The 24306-nt window shown below is 51.7% G+C and overlaps 1 protein-coding gene across 10 annotated transcripts in view; it reads right to left on the bottom strand.

Moving 5' to 3' along the window:
• The window catches only part of DISP3 (dispatched RND transporter family member 3), a 38921-nt gene that overhangs the window by 10778 nt on the left and 3837 nt on the right, over positions 1-24306 (bottom strand). For 6 of the 10 annotated variants that reach the window (XM_064678589.1, XM_064678590.1, XM_064678583.1 and 3 more), the window contains 14 exons: positions 23291-23353; positions 10184-11120; positions 8706-8925; positions 7086-7222; positions 6532-6666; positions 6144-6304; positions 5619-5758; positions 4742-4887; positions 3156-3317; positions 2587-2748; positions 2052-2174; positions 1314-1450; positions 651-832; positions 78-208 (listed from right to left, as the gene is read on the bottom strand). In XM_064678589.1, coding sequence (XP_064534659.1) covers positions 78-208; positions 651-832; positions 1314-1450; positions 2052-2174; positions 2587-2748; positions 3156-3317; positions 4742-4887; positions 5619-5758; positions 6144-6304; positions 6532-6666; positions 7086-7222; positions 8706-8925; positions 10184-11111 — 2764 coding nt within the window. In that variant the 5' untranslated portion in view covers positions 11112-11120; positions 23291-23353. Of the gene's footprint in view, positions 1-77; positions 209-650; positions 833-1313; positions 1451-2051; positions 2175-2586; positions 2749-3155; positions 3318-4741; positions 4888-5618; positions 5759-6143; positions 6305-6531; positions 6667-7085; positions 7223-8705; positions 8926-10183; positions 11121-16646; positions 21051-23290; positions 23354-24306 lie in introns of those variants that run through there. The other 4 variants (XM_064678582.1, XM_064678585.1, XM_064678586.1 and 1 more) reach the window with 2 other exon arrangements.

Raw genomic sequence — 24306 nt, 5'->3', positions numbered from 1 at the left:
GGAAGGTTGGTTACCTTAGATGGCCAGAGAGCTCCGACTCCCTGGATCTGACAGCCAGGAGGGAATCATCAGCTCACCTTTCTCACTGGGAACATACAGGATGCCTTTGGTGGGTCCATCCGGGCTCGAGCTGAGCAGGCAGCCCGGGGGTGCCACACACACTCGGCCGTGGTAGGGGGGCTTGTGCGACTGAGCAAAGTACAGCTTCCTGTGCAGCAAAGAAAGTTTGTTAAGGGGGACCAGAGGTAGTGAGGATGATTTGCCAAAGCATTACGTGGAAACAGGCATTCTCAGGGGCAGAAGGAAAGGGAAAGGTGAACACCTCCAGGCCTGGATCCCTAGCCATTGCATATTTTGTGCTGCCCATGCAGCCCAAGAGTTCAGGTGGGCAAGGACAAGAACAAGATCAGCAACGTCTTTTTGCCACCCAACAAAATCCCCAGTCACAGCCCTGCCCCTGTGAGGCCTTTGGCACGTTGGTGATGCTATGGGCCTGCAGAATGACTGCAGAGATGGGGCACATGTGCAGCAAAGCAAGTTCTGGGGTCACGGATGTCACCGACTGAGAGCAGGACTGGCACTGGGCATTAGGATCAGCCTCTCAACTGTGCTGTCTCTGCTGCCTGGCCAGGAGGGGTTTGGAAGCTTACCGTGTTCGCTGCTGCTCCTTGGAGGCCACGTAGAAGCTGAAGTCGAACTTCCAGCCCCTCTTGGTGTCACAGGACAAGGTGGTCATCATCCACTTCCTGGGGCTCGTCTGCTTAAGCAGCCCTACTGTGGACACACAAGCTGTCAGCTTCCTGGTGAAGTTACCGAAAGGCACTCTATACACCTAAGCAATGGATTAATGAAAACAGACACTTAACTCCACAGGGTTGCAGCCTGTTGCACATTAGCATCACACACTCCCCTCCTCCCTGAGCACTGGCACAGCCACACAGATGAGCACTGCAGGCACGACCCCAGCCACCCCCCGGCCCTCCCCTTCCCAGGCTTGGCCAGCATGTGATGGGGCCCCTCAGCACCCGAAATCCCAGTGGCCTGGGCTGAATGGTGGCTGACATCTGCTCAGTGACACCCACACTTCTGCTTCCATTGCTGACAGCCACATCACAACAGCGACAGGGGAGTATTGTGGCACTACAAGGCATAATCTTTAACAATGCCAGGCACAATGCCTTTCTAACTACCTTACTGCCAGTGTCACCCAGAGCTACCTAGGACCCCCATGGAGAGACAGGAGGAGGCTCTTGTGCTCACCTGCTGAGTGCTGCACTCTTGGTAGAGGGGTCCAACCTCCTGGACTGACTCACCTGGAATGAAGGCACCTCCCCGTCTCCTGGTGACACCGTCTGCCAGGGCGCAGGGACACTGGCATTGAGTGAGAATCTGTAGATGGCTGGTCTCCCCTTGCTCCTGGACTTGGAGATGTACACAGTCCCCTGGAGATCTGAAGAAAACAGAGGGCATGAGGGCTGGTGGTACTTCTCAATCAGCAAATCCTACAGATGTGGACAGGGCACAGGAGGGTTCTTCTGATCTGCTCTCTCCTCTGGGACAGCAGGCACAGCCTCTGCCTTCTGGCAGCACAACACACTTTCCAAGGCTGTCACAAATATATCCTGAGCTGCAGTAATTCCTGATGGTTTATTGATTCGTGTCATCTCGGGACCTGGCCCAATAACTCTTTTATCCTCAAAATCCCTGCAAAACAGGCTGAATTTACTCTCCTTGCAACCTGCCAACAAGGTTGTGACACAGGCCCAGGATGCAAAAGCTTGGAGTTCCCAGCCCTGTACTCAGATCAGAGGGGTCTGTCACTAGGCTGTACTGCCACCTGGGTTACAGGACCCTGTCCTGGAGAGCAGGAGGCATTCAGGGGAAGTGGGATTGTAAAGACACCCTTTATATTCAGCACTAGGGCTCAGTGGGGCAGGCTCTGAGGAGAATTATTCCCCATCAGCTATTCAGGGAGCATGTGGTTTAGTTTCTACCCAAGTGGATCCTTGGGCCCTGGCCCCAAAGGTGGTCAGTCATCATGCCCCACTCACCTTGCTGCCCTGTATCACTTATGCTGCCTTTGCTTCCCCAGGGTGACCCTGAGCCCCTCTTCTTTTTTTCCAAGGAGGTTCGGATGTTGTTCTGCAAACTGTGGGGCTTTTCCTGAAACAAACCTGTCCCACAAGGTTAGTCAGGGAGGAAAGAGTGAAGGGCACAAGAGACCTACCAGCCCTGTGCACACCACAGACACTGCTGCTGAACTCCAGACCCTGAGAAGGCAACACAGAGCCCCAGCTGGGCACTGACACGAGAGCAGCACTATGAATAAAAGTAGTCAGTTTTCGTGGACTATGAGGGAATTGCTCCAGCAGAAACACTCAGACAGTTCCTGGCTAAAGCAGGAAATACTATTCAAAATATTCCACTCTTACAGGCAACTCAGCCATCTCACTCCCAAGGTGTGCCTCCCTTCAGCAGGGTCCATCCAGTGAGATATCTGAACACCATAGGCCTCTGCCTCAGCTCCTCCAGCCCAGGGTGTAGGCTGGGCTGCACCCACCATGGTCTGGGGAGCAGCACTCTCACCTGAGCAGGTAATGCAGGAGATGCCTTCGGCACTCAGGTTGTATTTCAGGTCCAGCAGCACCTGGATGTTGGTGTCAGGCCGGAACAAGACTGGAGCACGGCTGGCGGGATGGAGGCGGCTGGCAAAGAATATGGACAGGAGCAAAACAAGGAGGAAGAGCCCTGCAAGGAGAAGCCCAGGTGAGTGTGTGGGACCCTACATGCACCTTGCACTTAAGACATACTCAGAGAGCAGGCATGTAGTGGAAAGATGGTGTTTTCAGCTGGAAAAAGAACAATCTCTAAAGCACACTGGCAGCTGGGCTTTCTTGCAATGAGCCCCATGCCTGGAAAACCCCATCAGGGCTTGCCATTTTAGATCTGAGTGAAAGGAAAGGCATGGAAAAGTTCCTAATGCAGTTCCCTTAGGGACTGACTGTTCTGGGAACACTCTTCCACTATGATAGAAGCCATTTACCATGTCCCTTTTCCCATCTCTTGTCACTAATAATCAAGGCTTGGGGACTGACTGAGATGCAGTCAAACCCTCTAAAATCCATGCAGATGGAACACCAGCCCTCCTTCCTTACCCACAATCACCCATCTGCTCTTCACTGCAGACCACAGCACCCAGTGTTCCAGCAGCTCCTGCAGGCGGGTTATCAAGTGCCCCCTGTTGCTCTTCTCTGCAGGGAGCTGCAGATTTTCTGGCATCACGGACACCAAGGGGACATCCCCCATTTCCAGTGAGACTACAAGAGAAATCAAAGGTGGTCTCAGTGTCATGAGTGTCTCTCAGAGCTCTCTGCTCTCCTTTACAAAATCTTCTGCAAGGTGCTGTACAACTCAAGCTAAAGATGGAGTAAGACCCAGGCAGAGGCAGTGACTTCCAGGGTGTCACAGGAAGCTTCTTTGTCAAGTCACTGCCGTGCAACAGCTACACTTTTGAAATCATAGCTCAGTCCAAATCTATGCTTCAGGCTGTTCCTCCTCTGCCAGATCCCACAGACGTTCTCCATAAGGTCACAGGGACACTGCATGCTGCTTGGGCCAAACAGAATTTGTCCCTGTCCCACTAAATATGTCTTACTGCTAATTACAGACAGCTGACCTCTTCCTGACTGCAGCCTGGCTCCTCTCTGATCTCTTCTCTCCAGCTCAGGGATGCCAAGGGAACTGCCCTCTTCTCTACATGTGAGAAGTGGGCACTGGCTGTGGTGGGACCAAGCCTGGCACTCTGTACAGCTGCCCCACAAACCACACTTGGGCACTGACTGGAACAAGCTGCTTTGCTTCTTCATGAATTACCTGATGCCAGGGGCCCTGGAGGAAGGGATCCTGCTGGGAGGGATTGTTTCCATACATCACCAGTGCATGTGGCTCTGGCATACTGAGGAGAGCTCTTGCAGCACAGAGCCAGAGCTTCTCTGCCTGCCTGTCACAGGCAGCTCAGAGCCCCCTCTGCAGCCAGGGTCTGCCTGTGCTGTGGCATTGATCCATTTGCCTCCAGCTCCAGTTTGCTCCCAGGCCTGAAAGTCACTCACTGCCCACACCATTGCCATTGGGGATTTTAAAAGGAAGAGTTTCCAGCAAGTCTTAAAAGCCAAATACAAGAAAGCATGACCCTGTAAGCACCTTTATCTTCAGATCAGGGCTAGAAGGATTATCTCCTGCCAACAACAGATAGGGAATTTCTGGGCTTTTTTTTCTAGATTGTTTATGTGGTCTCAGACAAGTCACTCCCCTTTTCGTGCTGTGACAGAGGAGCTGCTCTGGAGAGGTGATGCCAGAGAACAACCAAGTGTTCTCTCTCCTGCTTCCCAAATGCAGTGCTCCAAATGGCAGGGAAGAGAGGAAAACTCTGCTCAAAGGTGAGCTGTCCTGGTGCTATGGATAAGGTGCTATGGCTTCATCCATGTCACAATCAGAGCTCCCAGGAAGCAGATCACATTGGACCCAGGAGAATTAGCAAGGTAGTTAGAAAGCATTGTATTGACACCCTCTGAAGATCTCAAAGCAACTTTATAACTGTGAGTGAGTTCTGACCTCTACAACCCCCTGTGCCAGCACCATCTCCAACTCACAATTAGGAGAACTGAGGCAAGGACCAGGGACAGGGAGAACAGGATGAACAGAGCAGTGTGGTCCCCCTGAAGGCACCACCACAGGCACGTACCAGGCTCCTCCTCCACGCTGAGCAGTGGGATGTCATCATCAAGGTAGGGAAGGGTCTCTCTGCCTGCCCTGGGGGTGGCCTCTGGGGCAATGAAGAGATCTTCAGCCAGGTGCAAGGCTCTCTTTTTGGTGCACTTCTGACTACAGCTGGATTGGAGCAGGAAAAGAGACAGAGGCAAGAGTTTTAAGGCACATACCCTGCAAAGAGTTCCCAGTGGGCTCCTTCAGTGACAAGGAGAGCAGCAACAGCCTGCTCTAATTACTTGGAAAGACAACAGGCACTGCCATGAGCAATTTCCATTGCTAAGTGCTGAGGGGTCAGGGCTGGGCTGGATGCACAGAGCAGGGCTGAGCTGTGGCCACTGGGTGCTGAGTGACAGGAGTTTCAGCAGTTCATCTCCCTGCTAATGAATTAAATCAGGCCAGGTCATCTGCAGGGCTAAAGAGCAGGGGAGGGGGAAATGTGCTGGCTTCAAACACAAATCTGCATGTCCTGCTTGTGCTCACAGGCAGGAGCAGTGGTGATCTGTCTGCCTTGCAGGGCCTGTGTCTCCACAGCTTGGAGGTTGAGCTGTGCATTGAGTGCTCTGAGGACACAAATGGCTCCAAAATCCCATGGGATTCAACCCAGAGGATTGACTGGCACTGCAGAGTCTGGATCTTGGGAGGCACCTATGAATATGCCAGGGGAGATTAGTGAGACCCAGGCTATGAGACTAGGACCTAATGCTTCCATTTTGCTCCAATCTGGAATGGCAGAATTTAAATTTCCCTTCTGATGGAGGGAAAGCCAAGCTGCCTGAGGGGACTGAAGATAACTGAGATGATAGGGCAGGAGTTTGCACACTGCCTTGAGTTCCATAGGCTGCAGGGCTCACCTGGTTTGGCAGGAGCTCTCCAGTGGGGACACATAAAGGGTCCATATTCCAAGAGCAGCTGGCATGGTGAAGAGCACAGCTACCCAGCAGCAGGACACAATCAGTGACATGAAGAGCCCAAAGTCATGCACAGCTGGGATCTACATGAAGAGAGAGAACATGGAGTTGGGATCAACTGGGGCAGGAGAGCTGGAAAGACAGCAGGTAAGAAACAGGTGTCTGGAGGAACTGAGAGAGCACACGCTGACCTCAGCCATGGTCGTCAGCAAGCCTGGTAGGTAAAGCACTGAGACAGAGCCTGAAAACCACTGGATCCTGTTTGGCCAGTGGCACAGGAAATATTGTCTTGAATGCTGATACAGGGAGAGTGTCCAGTGCCTTACAGCAGGTGGGGACAGCCCTGCAGGGTAAGCAGGTCAGGATCCCCCTGCGCTGGAGGAGAGGACAGATGGTGCTGGCAGGTCCCCACTGTCTTAGGCCCTCTGGCAGACATGGAAAACCCCAAATCCCACGGGTGCAGGGTACCTGAGAGAAGATGTTGGCAGCATATGCTGCAGCTGTGGTGAGGGAGGTGAAGAAGGTGGCCTTCCCTGCTGTCTGGATCGTGTGGATCATGCGCAGCCGCAGGTCCTTGAGGTGGGTGGCTTGGCGGTAGGTGTTGATGAAAACAAAGACATCGTCAACCCCTGGAAAAACAGGGCAGAGCTGCTGATACTTCACTCCCACAGTGGTGACACATGCTAAACATCTCATTTCCCCCTCGACATTTGACCTGCAGATATTACACTTGGAGGTAATGGAGGGGAAAGGCCTGGAAATTCAATCTGAGTTTGCCACCATCACCTTCCTCTCCCCTGCAGGCAGGAGCTGGGGCAAGGCAGCACAGGGAGGCTTTGAGAAAAGACGTGCTTACCAATCCCCACAATGACAAAGGCAGCCACACCATTGAGTATACCCAGGTACTGGATCCCAAATACGACGTGGTACAGGAACAGAGCCACCAGGCAGCTCAGCCCAATGCTGGCGATGCCAAAGAATGACAGGAACACTACAGCAGAAAAGAAACATGGAAAAAATAGTATCTCTGGCCACTCCCAGGAGAACAGACACCTCCCACCTGCCCTGTTGGAATACCCCCATGAAAGTGTTGGTGAGAGAGAATAGCTCAGGCTGCAAGAATACTGCTTCCAGACTCCTTCCCATGAGGCCCATCCATGAAATGATATCAGATTTACACCAGTGTTAGCAAGATGGGAATTTGCATCTTATTTTTGATTTCCTGGGAGCCTTCCCCTCACCCTGCCCACACATCTCTAGAGAATAAGACTTGTGTGCCCTTCTTGCACGCTGCTGTGCCACACAGCCAGGCTGGTGCCAGGGCATCAGAGCCTCTCCCGGGGCTCAGGCAGGGGGAATCACAGCACATTGGATTTGTGTGAGAGCAGGGCAGCTGTGACCACAGCCTACCTGAGCAGGAGGTGAGGATGTAGACCAAGACAGCTATGCAGCTACTGCTGATGAAGGCCAGCAACATGTCGTTGTTGAAAGTCCTCCTCACCTCGTAGTCAAACAAATCCGTCCCTCCGTACAGCACCTGGACCTTGCTAGGGTGGGAAGACAGGAAAGAAGAGGAATAGGCAGAGCTGAGTGCAAAAGGAGCAGAGCCAGGTGATTTAAAGCACAGTGTCTCCTCCAGAGCCAAAGGAGGTCACTGCTCTAACAACCTGGTAGTTCTCTGAGGAAACTGCTCTGAGTGGCGAGATCAGGTTGAATGAGGTTGCAGCTGGAGGTGAAGTTCACACAAGAAGGGAAAAAAATAAAGAGCAGGTCTAATATTTTAAAAATTCCTCCAGTGCAGGGTGGGTCTTTGGCAATAATAGACAGCTCCTGAAGCCTCTGAAGCCAATTCCATCTGGAATCCTAATCATTGCTTATTATATTAGCACAGCGGATGCAGGCAGAGTGAGAGCTTATCAGAAACCATATGATTTACCAGCTTCTGCCTCTGGAAATGGGCTCTGAGCAGAAGTAATCTGAGATAATTTAGCCAGGAGTACAATAATGCTGCACCATAGGAGACTATCGGGGGTCTGAGCCTTGGCCCCAATTCCCTTTTGGGTTCTCATAACCACAACCTGCTGTGCCAGCCCATATCTGAGATTGCTCTGTAGCTGCCTGTTCTCAGGCCTGACAGGGGCTGCCTGCATTCCAAACTGCTTTTGAGGATCAGTATCCCTTCATTCTGGGAGCTACTGAGACTCGGAGCAGTAGAGCTGGAGCCTAAGAAGGTACAAACACTGGGACTCACTGCCTTCCCTCAGCTGTCTGGGTACTGAGGTGCTCTTGTAGCTCTGTTTTACCATCTCTCTCTCACAGGCATTGAGTAAAGCTCTATTCAACAAAGTCATACAGACCTGGTGGTGGAAAAAGTCTGCATTTCCTGAAACTTATCCTGCCCTGAAACTCCCCTCCCTATCCCTCTGCACAAAAAGCAAAAGCAGAATTGGACCTGCAGGTTGATGACCTGCATAAAGACCATTTCACCCCCTGCATCAGAACAGCTGGGGACAAATTCAGAGCAGGAAGGCAGCTCTGTTTGAGCCAGTGGCACTGGATTTGTGAGGTGGAGGCAAAGAGATCCAATGCCAGACAAGGGCTCAGTGGAAGGGCAGGCACTGGTTTTAACCTTCAGTCCCTTTTCGTTGTTTCTGCTGGTGTCTCTGGAATGTTGCTGCCTCAGAAGTGGCATCAAAGGGAAGCAGTGGGTTTCTGCCATATGCTCCCCACCCTCATTCACAGCTCCATGCATGAGCCCAGCTTCAAAGGAGATGCTTTTTCTCCTCTTCTGGAGCATTATGCCATGGCCACTGTCCAAGGCTGACCAGCAGTCTGAGCTGGCATGCCAAGCCTTCTGTGCCTGGTGCCCTCCCAGTGAGGCTGAACAGAACAGGGCTGTTGGAGCGGAACAGACACATCTGCCCTGTGTGAACCTTCAGGCAGAGCTTTTACACCCTCAGAGGCCTGGTTCCACCCTCTGCCCTTCCCTGCTCCCAGCCAGGCACCTGCCCTGCCTGCACACACCCTCACCTCGTGGACTGCTTGGCCAGCATGGCCACGTAGGTGATGACGAAGTTCTGGAACTTGCGGCGCTGCTCCTCCCAGCGATCCTCCACCGAGTAGTAGTTGGGCAGGGGTGCCCCAAAGAGGATTTCGCTCCTCAGCAGGGAGCTCTTCATGTTCTCAGCAGACAAGCCCTCATCCACATACCAGTAGAACTCAGGGTGGGTCATGGCCAGCTCCAGGGACCCTGCAGGACAAGGCAGCACCACCTTTTTTAGACCCTGATTGATCGTTTTAGCAAGGCACGGGATCTGGTCTGACAAAGGGAAATTAGGAGTGATCCTGTTCTTCATCAGAGGGATGCTGACTGCTGCTGCCTTGCACAGAGCAAGGAGGGCTGGGGGAAAGCTGGATTGCAAAGACTCACCTTCTACTTCTGCTTTGTGACTCTGCTTCTGATGCTGCCTACACGCAGTTCCCCCATCAGGGACATCTTCCACCTGACTGACCTGAACCACAGCTCCCTCAGCCAGCAATGCACACAACATCCCCATCCTCACTCCTGCTGCTGGATGCACTTCCTTCCTCTACACTGAGACAATATTTGCTCCATCGCACTGGGAAGCACAAGAACTAAACAATGCCCAGGAAAGAGGAGAAGTCCTGGCTCTGCTCTGACATGGTACCTCTGCCATCTGATGGTGTGAGGGATGTAGAGATGGAAGCACTCAGCCAGTTCTGAGTAAGAGGCACTGTCTGTCTACTCCCAAAATCCAGTTTCCTTGAGTTCACACCATAAAGACCCAGAAACTATGCTCTTTCCTGTTTTGGTAACAGTATTACTCACACTGGAGCAGATGGAGTTAATTCTTTCCCTGCTCCCTGTATGGCTCCTGGACAGCTCTCAGCTGAGCCTGGCTTGGGAGACAGATGGAGGTTTCATCCCACAGCCACATCACACCCACAGACTCCTCATGAGTCACCTCTTTTGCACCATCCAGAGCCTCTGCTCTGCTAGAGGTGCACAGAACAGGGTACAGAGCTGGGAGGAGGAGGCAGGCCCTTCCTCCTCTCCTTATAGGAGACTTTCCAGCTGGTGACTCACAAGCTGCCTTTCAAGCTCCAGAGCAGCCCACAGACCTCTTTCATCTGCTCTGTGGTGCAGGGGGGCTCATCCCTATTGTCTGCCCAAGCCCTGACATTGCTCTAGTTACCCCCAGCCATTCACAGGGGACAAGGGTCAGTAGAAGAGGCCTGTACCATGCCCCTCACTTGTCCCTCTTGCTCAGCTGGAGGGGGCCTGTGTGACCAGTGATTGGAGTTGATGAAAGGGTTGGAAAGGGGCCCCAGTACAGAAAAGACAATTCCTCAAGGCACAGCCCAGCAGGCTCTTCCTCTCTGTACGAGGCAGTCTCACCCCTCTCAGCTGCACACCAGGGACTGCCTGAACTTGAGGAGGTCCTTTCCTTGAACACACCAGCCCTTGCCCACGGCCCTCAGCTCACCTTGGATGTCAGCAAGGTCTTGTCCCATGCCATCATAGTAAATCTTCCCTCCTCTCTCAGTGGGGAAGAAGTAGGTCATGAGGGAGCTGGGAGGGGAGCAGTAGGAGTAGGAGCCCAGGGGCAGGTCCTTCAGGACCTCATGGGGCTTCCAGCAGAACTCCCGGAAGCGAGGGTGGTCCATGATCTTGCGCTCGACCTCGTGGATGGTGACCAGGCGCTCGGTGGTGAAGATGTTGTTCTCCGAGTCCCCCCGCGCCAGGAAGATGAGCTCGATGCGCCAGTGGGCGTGAGCCTGCGTGTTGGCACTGATGTACGTGCTGGGGTAGTCCCAGCGTGGGGCTCCCCTCCCGACCCGGGACGTCCTGTTCCCTGGGCTGGGGTGGACACGGGGCTCGGGGGAGCTCGTCCTGCCCTCGGGGGGGCTGCGCCTGACCCGCGCGCTGACCCCGAGGTGGGAGGCGTTGAGGTGAAGCTGCTGGAGCTGCTCGAAGATGAGTCTCTGCAGGGTCTCGGAGGTGAAGTCAGCCAGATCCCGGCGGTTCCTCCCCCAGGACCCAAACTGGGATTTGAGGGCCAGGGCGAGAGCGTCGAAGCGCTGCGAGGACTCGTGGTTGCGGATCTCGAAGGCGTTGTAGGAGATGTCGATATCCAAGGCTGGGTAGTGCAGGAACATGACAACAGCCAGCACAGCAGGGATGGCACAGCCCAGGAAAAGGATGAAGCCAGCGCAGTACGGGTTGGTAAACACCCAGCCAACAATATTCCAGAAGCCAGACACGGGCAGGGTGACACGCAGGGGCCTGACCCTGCACGGGCTTTTCCCACACAACACAGCACCCTCTCGCCTCTTGCGGGAGCTGAAGGCCACCTCTTCATCCTCCTCCTCCAGCCAGGCATCCTGCAACAAGGGGTCATCCTCTGTGTCCATGTCCAGCACCTGCACACAGGGGGCAGAGAAAAGCAGTCAGCAAGGCCCAGCACAGCCATGAACCCACAGCAGCTGCCCAAGGGTCCCAGCAGCAGAGCTGGGAGGGAGGCACATTCCAGCTCCCTCAGGAGCAAAGCATCCCTCCTTCCAAACCCCACAGGCTGGCTACAGCTGCTGAAAAAGCAGCCTTGCCATGGGGTGTCCCACACCCTGCTGGGCAGAGGAACCAGAGAGGCAGAAGTTCAAACAACAGTCCCAGAGCTCAGTGCTGAGGCAGTGGAGGGCTCTGCAGGGCTCCAGGAGCACCAGGCACAGAGACTGCAGGGATTCACATTGTGCTGCTCTGACTGCAGCAGCAGGAACATTTAATTAGCTAACCTGGTTCTCACACCCAGGAATGGTTCATGCTATCAGATAAAAAATGCAAGGGAGTGTATCTTCCTCTCCTTAAAACAGACAATAGGTTTTCCCCAACTATTTATAGCTGTATTCATCTTTCCCACAAGGTGTGCATGTGTGTGCACCCAGAGCCAGAAGCACAGGCACCCACACACATATGCACAGACTGAACCCCCCCTGAACTCACTGTGACCCTGCTCCAGTCCCTCAAGGGATATCCACCTCCAGGGTGGGAAGGGAAAGGGCTGAACACCCCTGCTTTCCCTTCCACCCCTGTGGGATATTATTCGTGGAGTGTGTTTTCCCTGTTCCTATGGAATAACCAGGAAGCAAGAGCAGTTACTGCTCCCATGGAATGCAGGAGGAAACTCTCCCTGATCACTTGGGCAGGAAAGAAAGGGATAATCCCTGGGAGGTGCTCACCTTTGCAGGGGTTTGCCAGCACACACAGGTTCCCAGACTTTCCCTGGGTGTCTCAGGGAAGCCTCCCAAGCCAAGGATCCACAAGTGGTGGTCCCTGAGAGCAAAGCCCAGACCCTGTAAGTGTCCCTTCCTTTCCCAGCCCTGGGCAGCAAAGCCAGCAGTCCCCACTCACTGCATGAATGAATGAACAGGTTCACTTTGTTACCTGACCCTGGGAGTTGAAAGCAATTTACACACAGGCCAGAAACAATTTACGAGCTTTGATCCTAACCAGTGTTTTTATTTTAACAGGCTTTATATCAATAGGAGGATAAATTCCTTGCACCTCTTAACTGTAGGTCCTCAGAAGACCTGGGAGCTGCATGAACTTGGACCGAGAGGAAAAGCAATGGGGCAGAAATGCCCCCTGGCAGGAGAGGGCTGTGCAAAGGAGCAAGGGTCACAGCAATCCTCCTGGCTCTGCTCAGCCTGGGCAATGCCAGTGGCTTTGCTCACAGAGAGTTCATGGGAGCTCCAGCAGCTCCCATGGGATTCAGTCTGGTCTGGACAGCAGAGTGCTCCCAGCACCACAGAGCCTGTGGAGAACAGGGAACCTCTGAGCTCCAGCCCCCCTGTTCCTGTCCACACATCGGTGAATTTAATCTGCAGCTGCTCCTGTCCCGAAACATCCCACCCCTCCTGTCAGAGTGAGGGCAGGGGCTCTCCCAGCCCCTCTTGTGCAGTGGCTCACCCACCCCGGCCAGGCTGTGGAGCTGTGCAGGAGGGCACAGCTCTCCTGCTCTGCCACCCCACAGTGCCAAAACAGATGGGCACCACTGCTGGCACATGGCCACAGCTCCTCTCTTTCCAGGCCTCCAACCCTCAGCAGGCTAAGAAATAGGGTGAGGAGAGGATGGCTCACAAAACCCTGCTGTGCTGTTTCCCCCCTCACATGCAGGGCTGTTAGACAGCAAGAATAAGGCAAAGGGGGATCATTTCAAGCCTCTGGAAAGGTCAGAAGAAATCTATCTGGTTTTGGGTTCCACTGAGATTTCTTTAATATTCAGGAAGCATAATCCTAAACAGCCTGGGAGTGTCTGAAAGTTTCCCTGAAGATCCCTGGATCACTGTGTGAGCCCTGGGCACTGGGGCAGAGCCAAGAGCACACGAATGGTGGTGCCCAGGACAGGCACTGGCCTGCAGGTGCTGCTCAGCTGTGTGGGCACACAGACCCACGTGCTCTTACTTGTGTCATGACAGGGAGGAAGCTTTCCCAGGTCCCTGAATGTGCAAATAAATCCTCTCCCATTTGCTTCTTAAGGCAGTCCTGCCTTCTCTCTCACACTCTACACTCCCAAACACAGCCACAGTCCTACCCAAGATGTGTCCATAGCCTGCTAGCATGTCAGCCACAGCTCCCAAGTCGCCCAAAACTGCTCACCTTTGCAGTCAGGCACCCTCAGCACACCCTTGGCCTGTGTGTGACCCCCATCCATCGCTCGGCTGACAGGTACTGTCACCCTTCAGCCTCTGAGGGACAGCCAAGCTACAGCCTCAGCCCACATTAGTGCAGGTGGTGCTGCATGAACACAGGCAGGTGCAAACCTCACTCATCCCACCTGGGCAGGTTGGTGAGGACCTGCAGTTACCTCCCCTCCACTCCTGGCCTTTCTCTCGCTGGCCTGGGCTCTCCTTCAACAGAACAGAGCTACTGTGAGACCTGAACAAGTGCACGTGTTCTCTCTTTAGAAAGAGAGGTAAAGAGCCATAATAATTTCCCATTTATTGAGCTACTGAGGAGAAAGAGGGAAAAGATTCTAATCCTGAGACAGAAGAGCCTGCACGTGACAAGAAAGGGAAATGAGAGCTAGCGAGATAATAATAAGGCAGAAAAGGGATCACACCCTCTTCTTTCTTAACCAAGAGCTAAATCCTCAACTCAAGGATGGGATTAGACCTCAGGCATCTCCCTCTGGCTCTTCCATCCACTCTCCCAAGGACTGCAGTATAACAGATGGGCACCTACAATGTCTGATGACCAACCCGTGTCACCCCCTGGCTGCAGACTGGTACAAACTCTGACACTGGTGTAAACCCAGCACAGCAAATGCTGGGAAAGCCCCAAGACTATAAACACATGAGAACTGAGTCAGGGAAGGATCAAGATTTGGTCTGGGAGAGAGGCAAGGGCAGGACAGGAGGCACCTGGGCTGGGCTGTCCCTGGCAGTGAAGCCTCCCTCTGCTCGTGGGGGGTGTATGTGCCTGAATCCACAGCTCTGAACCCCCTTCATGGGGCTTTACCACATGATTCGGCTCCGAAGCCAAACACAGCACACTTGGCACTGCCCTTGGGACTCGTCTGGCTTTGCTGCCTTCCTCAGATCCTGCCTGGGTCAGGATGAAAGCTCATCCAACCCAAAACACAGCAAACGGAATCGGCAGCAGAGATAAACCCTGAAATCAGCCAGAAGGGGATTGAAGTGCATTTTTTCTGCTTGAATTGTACTTGAGGGCTTGGCCTGTTTTCCCTCCACCACCTCCCATACTATCCAGGCACTCCCAGCACTGAATCATGGCCCAGTTACTTTTTCAACTCCCGGATATGCAGTGGACTTAATCCTGCAGCCCTGCCTCGCCTCTGAGCAAGCTTAGCCTGCGCCAGGATGAAAGGAGCAGAGGATAAGAGCACTCCTAGGAGCCCTGGATCCATCTCTTTAGAGAAGAGGCGCTGATTCAGCTGGTTAGGAGGTAAGCATTCGGATTTCTTGGGCTTCCCTCTGCCCTTTCCAAAGCAAACAGGTTTCCTCCAGACAGGACCCAGCTCAAGCCCCAACAGCCCCACAGGGACAGTCACTCACTTGCACCTCAACCAGGAAAAACACCCAAGCAGCTCCCACAAGACAGTTCTTTTTCAGTGACATCTAGAATAGAAGAAAGTCGTTGGCAAGTTGGAGAGAGGCAGTGACAGATGAGGAAGCTAATTACAACCGACCTGACTAATTAATGCTGACTTTCAGATTAAAAAATCCTCACTAGTGTTCCATTTCAATTACTCAGTTTTTCCTTCTTAGGGGAGAAAGGGGGCCTCGTGCATCAGCAAGCCAGAAAGAAAAAAGGAAAGAAAGCACCAGGCTAGAAGGGGAAGGAAAGACAATTTCTATAATATGAGAGATTCTCATCGACAAAATAATTAAACTTCACACTGGTTTCTCCCATGGGCAGAGCTTTCAGAGCAGAGTGGTTTTGTGGTCCTATTTGTATTCCTGAAAACTCCTGGAGTTTCTACCAAAGGCAGCTTTAGGTCCCTTTTTTCGCTACATAAAGTTCTGCTGAGAGGGAGAGAAGTGGCCTTTGTGCTTCCAAATCACCCTGAAAGAATCCAGGTCCTGCCAAAAGCCACTTCTGTGTGTCCATTCAGAGTTGCTGGTGCCTCCCAGGCCCTGTGGTGCTGGGGGACACTGGACAGAGCTCTGGCTGTGTGGAACAACTGGAGGGCATCATTAATGTACCCACACTAAAGCAGGATTCCACAGGGACAGCAAGGCTCAGCATCAGAGTCTTGCTCTGCACTTAAATCACCAAGACTAATCTAGAAGTATAATTTTAAAACACAACCAGAAAGGGCCTTCTCAGGTCCCTGCTCTCCCTTTATCAACACAGCTGTAACTGCACAACGTGCATGGAGTGTTGCCCTTTCCCAGGGCAGACTGCCTTTCATGACTGGGAAAATGAAACAGAAAGGAGAATTAGATATGATTTTCCTCTAATTGGATGTCTGACTTCCAGAGGTGTTGCACTCCTGGAAAAGCAAAGCAGGCCCTGGACACCCGAGCCAGAATCTCCTAAAATACTTCTCAAAACATTGGTTTAATTCAGCCATGAACCAGAACCTGTGCCTGAGGATACAACCCAGAACCTGTTTCAGTGGGATACAAGCCCAGAGATGCACATGCTGCTCAAAGGCACTGGTTTGATCTGCTGGCTGGGCTGGCTCCACCTTTATTAGTTAGGCAGGTTCACTTTTCCAGCTGCAAGCACAACACAGCGACAAGGGTTTAATCTATTTTCTTTCTGTGTGCTTTGCATTTCCCTCTCCACTTGCTTTAAATCCTTTGGTAAGATGCACAAAAACACTGCCAGACCTCAGGCACTTTGCAGATCAGAATGACATCAGAATGCTCCAGTGGCACAGTGCTCTTGGAATTACAGTGTAATGATATAAATATGTGTTTGCTGGGGGAGAAGTTCAACAAAACAATTTAAAAGGTATATATTTAAAGCTCTACAGTCTGTAATTCCACTTGCCCACAGGAAGCAAGACAATATAGGGTTGTACAGAGGATGGAGGATTATCTGATCTCCCAAGCTTTATGAAATCAAGGACCTGCACACACACTTCTAACTGAGGTGTCCTCTTCCACTGCTGACTGTCTCACCCCTCTTCCCCCCTGCAGGCACTTTTACACCCTGGTTAAGATAAAAGCAGCTGGAAACAGAAGGAACCAGTCAGACTTAATGACCTTAAAGGTCTTTTCCAACCTAAATCATTCTACTGTCTCTTGACCAGCTTTCAGATGGGGCAAAGTGCTTGGAGCACTCTCAGCCTGTGACATCGAGGATCTCCTGCCTGCACCTGCCTGCTATTCCAGACTCTGACAAACACTGATTAGATCTACTCATAATTGCGTGCCAAAAACAGTGTGGAAAGATTAGCTGCAAAGTCAAGCACTCACCAGTCAGGAAATGCCAGATTCAGGGCCGGCACAGCATCCTTGATTTGTCCCCCTTCTGTAAATGCTTTGCAGTGCAGTTTTGCTTCCAAGCCCGATGTCCAAGGCAAGGACTCTGGCCTCCACCAGTGCATGCAGGGGATGATGCTCCCCAAAGCCAGCAGCAATTGGCTCCCCTGTTCTCTGCTCATCATTCAGCGTGTGGTCTCATGCCTCATTTCCTGCACGCCGCTCGTGCCTGGCTCACAGGCAGAATTATTAATTTCCTTGTGAGCTTTTCAATGCTGCCTGTCACGACAGAGTCTGAGGGCTGAACAAACAGGGCTGAACTGAATCTTCTCCCAGCATCTCGGAGAAGGAGGGGGTGGTGTACTCTGTGTCTGACAGATGCAGGAGCTCAGGGGATGAGAAGAAAGAAGTAGGAACTTATTTTGGGCGCCTAGTTTGACACACAAGGTGCCAAATCTCTTGGGGGACAAAGATGGGGGCTGTGTGCACCAAACCACAAACTCTGCTGTGTTCTGTGAGCATAATTCAAGCTGTAACATCGAGCATAACCATCACTGTGCAACATAACCTTTATGCTGGCGAGGGACATCCAACCTGCACAATGAGAACCAATTTCATACCATCTGTGCTACCAAAAGGACACAATAAATTGCCCCAAAATACTTGCTTTAAAAGTACTGAAACTGGCACTTTTCAAAGGGGAAGGTCACTAGGGTTTGCTGGCATCAAACCATGCATGTTCAGTGCCCTGTCATCCCAGGATTGCTGCAGAGGTAAACCTGCACGAGCACTTCGCTAACACGCCCATCACTGCCAAAGAAAATTAATTTCCTGATAAAATAATTTGCTCCTGGTTATTGTAGCTAATGACTGTAGGTGTCAGAAGACAGCTTCTTGGTTATAATCTCAGGAAACATGCCTTGCAGCCCTCTGCCATGTTCACCACTCAAGTTACTTGCTTGTGCTGGTGATAAGCTCTGCTGTCACTCAGGCATGTGGCACTTACAGGTTTCTGCACACAAGCATGCTGAGGCTCTGATATGCTTCTGACATGACTTACCTAACCACTACAAAAATGACTTAGATTTTGTCTGAGCCCCAGCCAGTTGCTGTTGCTAAATAAAGTGTTGGCTGGGTGCCTTTGGGTGCCTTGACACCGACTTCAAAAGCCCCCTGGATCCCACCTGCCAGGGGCCCAAAGGAACAAGCTTGTTAAAGGTGTGTGGATTCCCACCTGTGCTCAGAGCAAAGCCTTTGCAGATCATTAAATACAGATGGCTGCCACAAACCGGGGCCTTGTGTTATTATTCCAGGGAGCATCACTGCAGGAAGGAACCTCAGACCACGGAGAGGAATCACCAGTTCCCAAGGAATGGAATAAACTGCCATCCCCAAGGCTTGTGTGCTGCTCTTTTATAGATAAACTCCAGCTTCCCACATCACTGTCACCCTGAAAAGGAAAGCCAAGTCCTGCTGTCAGTGCCTGCCAGTCCTTTATTATTGCACCCTGTGCTCAGGCTCCCCAGTTTACGTCACTGTGGGCACTGGTACCACTCTGTGCTCAGCTGCAGGATTCCCAGGCAGATTCCAGCTCTGCTCCCCACACCTGCTCCTTGGAGCAGGAGGAAGGACACAGACAAGGGCTGGCTGTGCTGTCTCCTCCATCTGCAGCTCAAAAATAGCATGTTTGTGTGCACACTGCTCCTGGGACTGATCAAAACACACTCTCCTTGAGGCCCCTCTCCAGAGTCTCCCCATAAGCTGCCAGTTCATCACTGAGAAGGAGGAGGACAATTTCTTCCCCATGGTGCACGTGAGCTGCTTTCTCAGCAGCCCAAGCAGCAGTTGTGGGTCTTTGCTGGTTGTGGTTCTGTGGGCAGCAATATGAAAGGTAACCCAGCAATGCCAGCCTGTGCTGCCAGGCCTTCTTGCCAAACACAGGCAGCTGTTTTGTCTCCACCTCTTGCCACTCCAACATAAAAAAGTACAATTAAGGTTAAAAAAACCATGTTACAAGTGCTCCAGGTGAAGTGTCTGTATTCAGCCAGCTCTGCCCGTGGTGCTCTGACCTTCCAGGAAGAGGAGGCAGAGGCACAAAGTCCCATCTGCACATGTGTCAGTCACATAGGTCACAGTGTCTCGCTCCAGGTGCTACCCAGCATCACTCTGATGGATTTAAAGGTCTTGCTTTTTCACTGCTATAATTTACTGACATCAGAAAATGCCAGATTCACAACAGGAAGGCTGTAAGGCTGCAATCTCTGATGGGGACACAGCTCCCACAGCATTTCAGTCACACTCAGTTCTTCAGCAGGGCTTTCCACTCACCAGCATGAGAGGAGTGGGTGATGCTGTAGCCCTCTCCTAAATGAGGGAGCAGCAGAAATACCCATTCCAGCTCCACGCACTGAGCTGAGCTTGTCTGTGGCACAGACATGGCCTCTTTTTCCTGAGAATGCATGGAAATCTTACTGCTGGATCAGGAGGGACTCACAAAGCAGCTTGTAGCTGGCTGGCTCTCAGCAGCCTAAGAAGTGGGATCTGAGCAGGTATGTCTTTCTTACCTCCCACACTCCTCTCTCTCTGACACAGATGCAGCTAGCTGCCCTCCTCCCATGGAAACCTGCTGCTTCTGGAATCGGATTAATTAGCACTGCTATTTCATCTTCTCAGGATCAGTGAGAAATCTGGAAGCAGAGGTGTAAAAACCCAGAAGCTGAAGAGCCTCTAGTGCCATGGCTCACTGCTCCAGAGCAGGACCTGGGCAAGCATAAGGTTTTTCAGAACAGAAGGAAAACTTCCTGAGGGGAAGGGGAGGATGTGGAGAGGAGACAAGCTGCCTCAATGTCTGTCGGCAGATCCCCTGCCAGTACAAGGACTTAAAGCTCACTGCCAGCTGCACCAGCCATGCAGAAACTCGCATTAAATGTGCCCACAGCTCAATGAGCACAGCCCGCAGACCATTAGCAGAGGAGGGGGCAGGGTCTCAGAATAAGCAAACAACCTTTAATGACACATTCGTCTCAGGGAGAGTCCAGGGTGCTTCCCAGCACAGACAAGAGACACCTCGAGCTGGTTCCTGTTAGTCCCTGTGCAAGGGGGGGAAATGTTGCTGGCAGCAGCTCCCAGAAGCTGCCAGTGCAGCCCTGTCTCCAGGATGCAGGTTTAGGCCACCAGGCCTGAGCTGAGACAGCAGCCATGTCCCTTCTCTCCCTTCTTCTCCACCCTCCCAGCACAGACCCAGAGGTCTGTGATCTGAAGCAGTTCAGAAAGAGGCAGAGATCACCCTTGTCCCTGGTGCTCCTCTGCCACCAAAGGTGCAGGGATTCACAGCCATGGGAGCTGCAGGAGCTCAGCTCGTGAGTGGCAATCATCCAACCCAAAGGGACAAGGGACTGCCACCTGGCAAAGGATCAAAGCCTTTCAGGCAATTGTTCCCAGTTCCTTACTGCATCCCACACTTCCAGCCAGGCTTCACAGGCTGAGATGCTACTTGTGTTAACTGTTAGGACCAAGTCCTGCAGTTAAAACACACACAAAAAAAGAAGGAAACGTTTGTGGCTCTACTATTAGTTTTTCCAGCTTTCCCGGGGCAAATCACATCATCTGCTCTGAATTGCTCTCATATTCTGGAGTCTGAAACCCCATCTTCCATCCTTTCACAACATGCCTTGTTCCAAAGCCTCCTGGGATTCCCCTCCACAAGCAAATGCAGGCTATTTTTGCACAGACATTTGTAAATTGATTTTCAAAGCGACTCACTCCACTGCCCTATGCTGACGTGGAACTGTGTCTGGCCCTCTGGAAACCAGACTGTTGGCTGAGTAAGGAAGCAGACTCCCTGCAGGCACTTCCCAAATCAGCCAGAGGAATGGAAATGCAAACAGTACCAGAATCAGCAGCATAACAGAATAGAAGGGCATGTAGGCAGGTGGTGCACACGCAGGAATGAATTTAGCTGCATGTGTGCCAAGATTTGGATCCAGAAGGACTGACCTCCCCCACAACACACCAGAAATACAAGAAACTGCAAGAGGTCTGTAAAGGAAATGTCATCCAAATCTAATCTGTCTCTGCTACTCACAGTAGAGCTCTCTGTTATTGGTATCTAAATAAGGTCAGCTGCTTTCCTGTGCCACTTACACACAAACCCATGCTATGAACTCTGCAGTTACTGCGAGGAAACCTGCACCAAGGAGCTGGTTCCACACAGCACATTTACAGGAATGAAGATTCTTTTCTTTGGCTTAAGCGATGCCACAGGGGATGAAACATTTACCTGCTGATACATCTTGTTTCTTAGTTGTCATAGGCTGATGTTTTATAGCTGCCTACGACGCTGCAGCGTTTCTGCCACGCTCTGTGCACAAGACACCAGTGACAGCAGTGAAACGGACCCCAGCCCAGCCCAGCCCAGCCCAGCCCAGACCAGCCCAGCCCAGCCCAGCCCAGACCAGCCCAGAACAGCCCAGCCCAGCCCAGATCACTGCTCAGCTGCCACTCGCTGCCTGTCAGAGCCCCGTGTGAAGTGACAGGGCTGAGATGCAGGGGTTGGGATTGGGAGGAAGAGAAGGGATGGCCTTGCAAGTAAAATTCAGTTTGGCTGTGGAAGGAAATGGCTTGCAGCACACACATCAGGCTGTGAGACACTCCGTTTGGAAGCACATCCACGGATTTGACACTCGGGTGAGTCCAAGGCACTGGCAGGTGCTCTGTGGGTCCTGAAGAAGCACAGCTTGCAATGCCCAGAGTTTGGAAATGGCAACTGTTGGCAGGAAGCTCCAGAAGGAGCAGCTTTCTCCATGGCCCGAGCTTTGCAGTACAATGGATTTAACTTTCAAAACAAGCAGTTGTCTGTATTGTCCAGTCTCCCAACCCTCAGTTTAAACAGAGCCCGCTGTTTTATTGAGGCACTTTCATGCTCTTGTGGGACTGCCCATCTTCCCATTTCAACTCAGCCATAAAAATTGGCCTGGAGATTAAACCTGCTGCCTGAGTTGTTCACTGGAGAGCAAGTGGGAGGGTGTGCGAGGGGAGAGGTGGAAGGCAGCAGTGGAAATATGAAGACAGAGGATTTGGCCAGGTTTGATTTACAAGCAGGAGCCAGGGTTGCTTTGGGAACATCTCAGACATATTTAAAATGCCCTGTTGGGCTCTAGTTCAAACCTGAGTTTGCAGCCCCGTCTTCTGCAGGAATTCATTTGCCTTGTTAAAAGGAGGAACAAAGAGAAATGGTTGGATTCAGGGAATCAAGTGTGCTGCGTGTTCAGCAGTACCCCAAGCAGTAGAAAGGATTAGGTGCTGTTTTGTGGAGGTTTTTTTCCAAATTGTCTCCACAGACCTTAATAAGCACTCAAAAGGAGTTTATTCTCAGCTCCTGGGTGTAACATAGAGCCAAGAAACCAGTCAACATATAGCACATCCCCTTAGGAGCAAAGAGCACTTTGTGCATCATATATGAGAAACTGCATAAACCCTTTGCAAACACCTATCAGATCCAATTCCCTGTTCCTCTAGGGAAATAGGTAGGATTATATGCAAGTTCACAAATGAATTAAGCAGGATTCCACAGTCTAGCTCCAGCTCTGCTGGAATTCAGCCATTACTTTTGCTGACTTTAACAGAAGCTAAATACAGACCAAGCAAGCTACAGCTAATGTTGCTCAGCTTTAGTTGCCATTTGGGGAGCAGCAGTGGTACCCTACAACTGCAGTTAACAGTGACACAGAGACTCTGTGTCTTGCTACCCAACCTCAGACAGCCAAGTGAGCTCAGAGATCTCCCAGAACCCTTCCCTGTGTTGGAGTCAAAGAAATTTCTGCTATGCAAAAATGAGATGGGAAGAAAGTCTATGGCAGCATCAGACAGGATGCCCTGAAGCCCAAACAAGCTCATCCGTGTAGTTATCTCAGCAGGTGGATCCCGGGTTAACATTCCCAGCAACAAATCCAAAGTGACTTCCCTGCCGTGACTGAGTGAGATTACAGCTGCAGAACCAGGCCCCAGGAGCAACAGCACCTACAGCCTGGAGTCCAGGCAAAAAAATGATGCTCACCCCTGACTCTCCCCCCATAAAGCAGCAGAGAGTCAAGGCCAGCAGCAGTTTAAGAACCAGACTACTGCCAGTATGTCTTTTCCCCCCTGCAAACACATTGGCCTCTCCCCCTTCTCCACTATTTATGTTACATGAACTGCCTTCTATTCAGGAGGAGCTGTTCTCTATTAACAGAGCTTGGCAAAGATCAGGAATTAACTGTGCCAACTTTCAAGCCTGCTGCCTTAAGGCAGATGGCAGGGAAAGTATCCCAGCTTTGCTCCCCAAACCTCTTCTCCCAGCAAGCAGAGATAACTCAAAAACAGGAAAAAAGGGTCAGACATCTGCAAAGCCCTAATTTCAGTGCAGGAGACAGCCTGTGTGTGGGGTGCCCTGCTCTGCCATGGCTGTGCTTGTCACCCCACGGGCAAGCAAAGCCTGTGGCACCATCAGGATCCACAGGCTCAGAGCAAGGACACAGGTTTCACTGGAATTTTTATACTTCCGGAGTTACAACAAGAAAGAGGAGATGCTCTGCCTCCCTCCAAGATGCTGCTATCATGAAAGGAAATCAGCACTGCTAATGACTGGTGCTGAACTGTACCTTTATGGGAAAGTAAATCCCTCTGGAGCAGCTGGAAGGACAGGATTCCCAGTTACTGCAGACCTGCAACAAAAAGCAAGAGCTGTGGTTGCAGAGCATCCTCTGCTTCCCACCAGCAGGACGCAGCTGCTCTGCCATTCCCACCACTGCAGGTCCCCCAGGAGCAGTTCCAGTGCCTGGGGAACATTCACCCCATGAAGGTGGATCACACTCAGGCACTGGCAGGAACAGGCACAGTTGGACTCCTGAGCTGTGAAGAGCTGAGCGTCCAGTTCTGGTGGAATCCGTATCACAGGCAGTTGCCTTGTTCTTGCAGAATAAGGCACCATCCCCAGCTCTGAGCAACCAAAATCAAGCCTTTGAAGCTTGCTTTGCCAACCTTTTTGTGTCTGTATTTCCTCCCGTTAGTGGTGTGGCACTCCAGTTATTAATATTTTCTGGTTTTCAGTACCATGAAAGCATGACAAGAGCAGTGCTGAGACCTCAGAAAGCTTCCCCCAGGTGCTGCAGAGGATGGTTAACGACAGTATGACAGGCAAGAGGGTCATAAATAACATTCTGCTGGGTGCTAATTCAGACAGTTGTTGTAGCTCACTGCCATCAATGGGACAATTTACAAACTCACACATAGTTAAGCGTTGCTGAAACAGATCCTGGACTGGGGTCAATGGAAAGTGTCTTGCTGACTTCACCTAGAGCTGGATTAAGCACTTAACTCTTACACTGTCTCCTCCATATTCCTGAATTATTCATTAAGGGCCAGACACTGCAATCCATACTCACACTGCACTTAATCTGTCCTTTAAATTGACTTGCATTAGTCTGAGTCACAGGCACCACAGCACCTTCCTCCTTAACAGTCTCACTGAATGCAGCAGAGCTATTCATGAAATAAGGTGCTGCTCTGCAAGGAGGCAGATCCAGCTCTCAGCAAAGGCATCAGTAAGGAGAGAACTGAGAGAAAATTCACCCTGGTAAAGCTGCATCAAGATGTCTGAACTCAAGTAAATCTGTGT

The sequence above is a fragment of the Pseudopipra pipra genome, chromosome 22 (assembly GCF_036250125.1).
Source record: "Pseudopipra pipra isolate bDixPip1 chromosome 22, bDixPip1.hap1, whole genome shotgun sequence".
NCBI classification, from domain to species: domain Eukaryota; kingdom Metazoa; phylum Chordata; class Aves; order Passeriformes; family Pipridae; genus Pseudopipra; species Pseudopipra pipra.
Note: the sequence above shows the minus strand (reverse complement) of the source record. Positions and strands in the feature narration are given on the sequence as shown.